Source organism: Fulmarus glacialis, unplaced genomic scaffold, assembly GCF_000690835.1.
Source record: "Fulmarus glacialis isolate BGI_N327 unplaced genomic scaffold, ASM69083v1 scaffold27581, whole genome shotgun sequence".
Lineage (NCBI taxonomy): Eukaryota > Metazoa > Chordata > Aves > Procellariiformes > Procellariidae > Fulmarus > Fulmarus glacialis.
The window spans coordinates 1-6,218 of NW_009191284.1; the positions used below are offsets into that span (position 1 = coordinate 1).

Here is a 6,218-nt window from a genome sequence, read left to right on the forward strand (position 1 = left end):
AGCCGCCTCGCTGCCCACCGCAGCACGTGCCCGAGGAAGAAACGCGGCGAGCCCCAGCAGCAGCCACCACCAAGGAGGCTGGGTCAGGCTCAGTCGCGGGAGTTGCACAAAATGGGAGTTTTCTGTACGTAGTATTTTTAGCTTCATTACTAGGGCATATATTCAGCATCAGTGTTTCAAAAGCAAATACACTCCCAGGAGCTGACCCGCTGGCTGTTGCCTCCATTCGCACATATTTAAAAAACCCTGGTGCATGTTACTTTAGCAGCACAAATGCAAGGTATCAAAGAAAAAGTTTAACCACGGCTGACCATAAACACGTTTCACCCTCCTTTGCTTCTGGACACCAGACGCTCTGTTGCTCTTCCCTAAGTGCGTAACAGAGGGTGGGTGGATCAATCACGTTTTTGGAATTAAAATTAATTGCAAACATTTGCAATTTCACTGAGCTCGACCTTGAGCAGAACCCCTCCCGAACCCCTGGCTTCTCCTCGGGTCTCCCCCAGCCCCTGTCTCCACGCTACAAACTGCCTGGCCAGGACCCACAGGTGGCCCAGGGGGCACGTGGCCCAGCACACACCCGTGCACTCAAACGCTCTTTTTTTCCCCCCAAACCAGCCAGCTCTGAGGAGGAGGGGGGGGTCCCCATCCTTGGCCGCATGCCAAGCCCTCCCAAAAACACCCAGGCGAGAGCACGCGAGCACCCGCAGCCAGAAACGGCAAAGCCGGACCGGAGCCCAGCAGCTCGGGAAAGCACCGGCGGCCGGAAAGGTGGGAAGGGTGCCAGGAGAGGCGGGAAGGGTGTACAACACGTACCGGGAAGGACGTTAATTCCGATAAGAGCCAAAAGGAGGAGTAAGCGGCAGCTGCGTACGGCGATGGGACATCTTCGGACTTGGGAGCGGGGCCTGGAGAGCTGGATTTGAGATCCTGCCCCCCGATGACTGCACCCCTCATTTAAAATGGGTGCTGGTTTGGGGCTTAATTGCACTGCAGCCTCAAAACCAAAGACCGTCAAGACCAGAGCGACAAGTTCGAGCAAAATCTGATCATTTTTGGCAAAGTGCAGCTGCGCCTCGTGCAGGGGCCCGCAGCCCCCAGGGCCGGCCCCGGGGAGGGACGCCTGCGCTTTGGGGATGGGTCAGGATGGCCTGGGGACAGAGGATGCGGAAAGTAATGAAAAAAGAAAAAAAAAAAATCATCTCCCCGCAACAGAACCAAGGCTTTACCAAGGGTCTTTAATAAATCTAAACTTTTTTTTTTTAATAAAAACACCCAGCTTCTGTCACTGCTCCGGAGTCAAGGTGTCCTGCAGCTCTCACCCCTGCGGCCGTGCTCATCCAAATAAACCCCCCTTGATGCCCATCCCAGAAGAACTACGAGCAGACCTTTTTTCCCCTCCTTTTAACCCCACCAGTTTGATATGAACAGGTCCTACCTGAGACCAGATTTAAACACGACCTGCAAGCAGGCTCGAGGGTCTTGGTAGGCGCACCCTGGCCATCCCACCCGGGGGCTGCAGAAGACCCATCCTGCTGTCACCCTATGCTACGGGGACAGCCAGGTTCTTTTGGGGACCCTTGACATAGGGGAGGTCAGGAGCAGGGGGTGCCGGTCACACCTGCACCAGGTCATCCCCGTCCCAACCCCACCACCCCCCTTCCCACGGAGGAAACACCCAGCAATGCACCAGCACAGAGTCCGACCTTTGCAGCTCACCAGCTCCAGGAGGCCAAGGAAAATCAATGATGATAAGCTGGGAGCATAGAAAAAGCAGAAATATTTTAGCAAGAAGCTATTTTAGCAAAAGCCAGGTCTCCAAGCCACCAGCCAGGCCTTCTCCCTTTAATGCAACACAGTGTTAAAGAGTCTAATTAGAAAATACAGAGAAAAACCACAACTAACAAGCTGGCTGCTTAATTTACGGGGGAAAAAAAGGAATACATCCCCATTCTAGAGTAGTATTGGGTTCACTTGATATAAAGAGAGGGGTGGCACGATGATGCGGTGCGGCCCTGCGGTGCCACATCTCCGTGCCGCCCCAGCATGTCGCCTCCTTGGGTTTTCCCCAGCAGCTGTGGATGCAGATGGTCTCATTTCTTCTTTTTGATTCTACTACAGCAGAGTCCGTATTTCCCCTGAATTTTACAATTCCTGTTCTTTCACGTGAGTATTTATAGCAAAAGAGCAAATGTAACCGCTCGAGTTTTCGCATGTCCCTATATATTGCAATTAAAAAATAGTTTACTGAAAATCTATACATTAAACCTGTCAGAAGCAGGCAGTTGCGTGCTGCTGGGTTAGCTGATGATCTCTAGTCTTCTACCTAAAACTGAGAAAGCACCTGAAAAAAAACTGGCACAGTGTTTTTAATCCTACGTCTGATCACCGATGCGATCACGGCCACCTACAATCAACCCTTTTGTTCTCTGGATGTGTAAGCAAGCGTGAAATAGATGCTGGCATAAATCTTGCCCCAGTGCCGCAAGGATGTCAAAATTGCATGGAAAAAGTTGAAAGATACACTTAACTCGGCCACGGGGCTGGGGCAGAGCCACGCTCGACGCTGGCTTGACAAACGCTGGGGGGTTCTTAGGAGAGGAGTGACGGAGCGAGCCCGAGGAACGTGCCAGAAGCTCTTTATTAGAAAGTACAGAGTTAAGCTCCACTACGGACACGGCGTGATGGGTGGGAATGACGGGAGGTGGCCACGCTCCAGCTCAGGGCAGAGCGCCAGCTGGGCCCCACAGCTGGATCGCCAACCAGCGCCCCACAGCTGGATCGCCAACCAGCCCCTGCTGCAGGCTTTATTAAGGGCAGACAATAGAGAAAAGCCAGACACGAACAGCATCTCTGCAGCTACACAGGTGATTTTGGGGGGGGGGGGCAAAATAAAAACGCAGATTACTATGGGGACAACAGATTGATGGGAGAACAATATTCAGGCAACAGCATGAGGTTATTTACCCTCCCCACGCCCCACGTACCTGCCCGCACACTTCTGAGCACAGCTGGAGTTCTCTCAACAGTTAACGGTCTTGCATACCCAAACTAAGTTCATTGCTATTTTTAACAAGATGTTTCATAAAATGATAGACACAAACACAGTAAAAAAAATTAGTGTGGATCTACATTATTGTTTTTTAAATTGTCACTAGAAAAATACTCTAGTTATAAAAATAATTTGCATGTAAGCACAGAATAAGCAGTACAATTTTCCGTCAGTCTTGTATGTCGATTTTTGAACTCTTTGTTAAAGAGGCGTGTTAAACAAATACATAATTTCTCAATATATATCAATAGTGTGTATATAATTTAATATAGAAATGACAAATATGCAACGTAAGACAGTAAATTACAAGTGGTTAATAAATTCTGTAAATATCATTACAGAAATGCACAGTTATGGCAGATCACAACTTCAACCTGTGAACCACCGGCTACAGAGAAAGACATCTGTAGCCAGCTGAAGTCAGTATTTTCAGTCCCTTCAAAGTTTTCTGATAATATGCAATGTTTGTATAAATATACTGGTTTTTTATATATATATACACATGCACACAGAGAAAGACTTTTTTATTATGTGTATATATAAAATCACTTACTTGACGGAAAGGCCCTCCAATTATGTCTGCATAACCACAATCTGGATATAATTTGGCATTTTTCCCCCTTAAAAATGAATTTGAAAGAGTCAAATTCTGACTCCCTGCACAAAATATAACTGGGACTTCGACAGAAGTGACAGAACATTGCCTCCGGCTCAGCACAAAGCCAGGGCAGTACTAGCTTGCAGCCTTTGATTCTTTTGACAGGGTTTTTTAATACTAACGTGGATTTTTAATTAGAGAAGATAATTCAGAGAAGCAGAACCAAAGCTGAAAATTTTGCTTTTTCAACTCCTCTTAAAAAGCAGGAAAACAAATCCACAGATCTCCGATTCTTGACACTTTGGGTTTTACACTTAAAAAACCCTCTGTCAAGAGAAGCCAACATAAGGAAGGATGCAGGCACGGCTTCCCGAAGTTCACCAGCAGTTGCTACAATCATTTTTCAAGGTAGCTTTTGCTAGATAATGCACTTCTAAATGCATCTGTGCATAAACCAACACAGTACACCCCCCCTCCCTGCGTACATAATTCAAAAAAAAAAAAAAAAAAGTAAAACCAATGATGCTCAACCAGGTTTCTACACCTTGGCCTCTGCTCTGACAGCGAAGCTCAGGCAACTTTGGTCTTGTTTGTGTAACTTGAAAAGCGAAACTGGGACCCACTCCCGCAGAGGACAAGACCCCCGGCTCGCCCTGCCCGTCCCACCGCAGGGACGCCGGCGCAGCGCTCCCGGGCTCGACGCCCAAGAGCCCATTCCCTTGGACAAGAAAGAAGTTAATTCAGTTTGAAACCTCGCTTCCTAATAAAGATAGGGAACAGAAGAAATGCTTTAGAAAGCTTAAGAAATCGTTTATACGCTTGGTAAAAGAACGGCCGCTCTTACACAGTTAACAGCTGGTACCTTACAGAGTATTTGCCTATACGCCCGCCGGCGGCTGGCTTTGCCCAGGAGGGCTGTGGAGGAGCTGCCGCTCTCCTATAACAAAATGCAGGTCTTCTTGTCCTTGAAAGGGTTCTCAGAAGCGGGTATGCCCATTAGCAACGGATCTTTCTTGGCGTGTTCTTCACAGTAGAGCATTAGGTCTGCTGATGCTTTTGACACCTGCAGAAGATGGGGGGAAAAAAAAAAAAACCCTCATTAAATGATATTTCCCTATAACTGGTTACATGATCAAACGTGCTGAGAGCTGCCAACAGGTACAAAGTCCCTGCGCGGGATGGGAGAGGTGCTCGGAGGTCAACACGCTGCCACCAGCTTGCTCCAGCTTTGTCTGCAGGGAGGAGAACGGACGGAGCCCGGCGCTCTTCGGGGCTAGTTTGTGACACCGGGCAAAAGTACCGCTCGGCTCCTACACGGCTTCTGCAGAAGACTAAAAATAAACAGGAGAAGGTTCAAAATAACACAGCAGGTTCGTAACGAGGAACTTCTTATCTATAAAGTTGGGGACAGTAAACAGAAGTGTCCTCAGATGCCTAGTTGTTCCGGGAAGGCTGCGCAGGGTCCCCCCGCGCCCGGCCCCTGTCGCCTGAGGAAGGGCACTGCTGCGCTGTGGGCCTGGGCGTTCGTTCTGCTGCCCTTCGAAAGGGGCTGGGCAGCAATTCGGGCAGCCCCACAAAATCTGAGAAGGCAATATTGCTAGTGTGAGCCAATGTCCTATCCCTGCTAGCTGGAAAAAAAGTTTTCTTCCTTTTCTGCCTTAATGAATCCAGTTCCTGCTACCTTCCTTGTTTTTGTAACGTCCCTACACATTCACCTTCCTTGCAGACGTAGCATTCAGCCAGCCGAAGGATGGAACAAAAAAAATCACACAATTAACACAATATGCGTGAAACTGGAAACTCGTACCTGCCTTCTGTTTCACACATTTCATTTGCCCTTCATATTTTGCTTTGGTTCTCCTACAAGCCCATAAAGCACCGAGCTACCTGAGGATACTGCTGGTAAGTGGCCACAAGAATTAGATTTATTCAGATTTGTTGGGCTGAAACGTAAATGTCATGTTCTGAGATGGAGAGGAAAAAAAAAAAGGACTGTGGGCACACACATGCACACACACACTCCCTTATCACCTTATCACTCATCTTATCACCCTACAGCTGGAAGGGGGGAAAAACACAGGGGAAAAAAAGAGGGGCGGAGAAGGATGTGCTCTCACCTTTATTCTTTCTATTGAGGCTTCTATTCTTAACTGCTGGACAGTCCTTCGGGCCTGGGCTATGTTGTTGGTTGTGCTAGCCGTTTTGCCAGACATTTTCAGTGACGCGGTGAAGCTCTGTTTTGAAAGACAGCGGGTTATTTTTCCAGAAGGTGGCACAGCATGTTAAACTGCTTTTACGCAGAGGCAACCGCGACACGCTGCAAAAAGTGCTGGGTTTTTTTGTTTTGTTTTGTTTTTTAATTATTTCGCACAACAGGACGGGTCAGCCGAGAAGCAGCTCGGCAAACAATGCTCTGCAACCAAAACACCCTCCAAAAAAAAATGCATTGAGCTCTTGTGCATCCTACTGCTTCACCCTTCCCTGCGTTAGTAGGCGATGTGGCTTTATCGACCCGTGCTTCTCCCAAGGCGGAGGGCGGCCAGCGCCGCACCGTGCCCCCCCCACGCC

General features: G+C 48.6%; 1 protein-coding gene across 1 annotated transcript; it reads right to left on the reverse strand.

Annotated features, from left to right (window-relative positions):
* Window positions 1-4,587: 4,587 nt before the first annotated feature.
* Window positions 4,588-5,863, reverse strand: GNG12 (guanine nucleotide binding protein (G protein), gamma 12). The gene is made up of 2 exons (XM_009586646.1): window positions 5,768-5,863; window positions 4,588-4,713 (listed from the first exon to the last, which is right to left on the reverse strand). The coding sequence occupies exons 1-2, from the start codon at window positions 5,861-5,863 to the stop codon at window positions 4,588-4,590; spliced, it is 222 nt and encodes a 73-aa protein (XP_009584941.1).
* Between the last annotated feature and the right edge of the window lie 355 nt (window positions 5,864-6,218).

Excerpts from the sequence above, each read along its gene's own strand:
- GNG12 (XM_009586646.1), bottom strand. The coding sequence starts at position 5,863 with ATGTCTGGCAAAACGGCTAGCACAACCAACAACATAGCCCAGGCCCGA. Across the intron at positions 4,714-5,767 it reads CCTCAATAGAAAGAATAAAG|GTGTCAAAAGCATCAGCAGA; the intron begins GTGAGAGCACAT and ends CATCTTCTGCAG.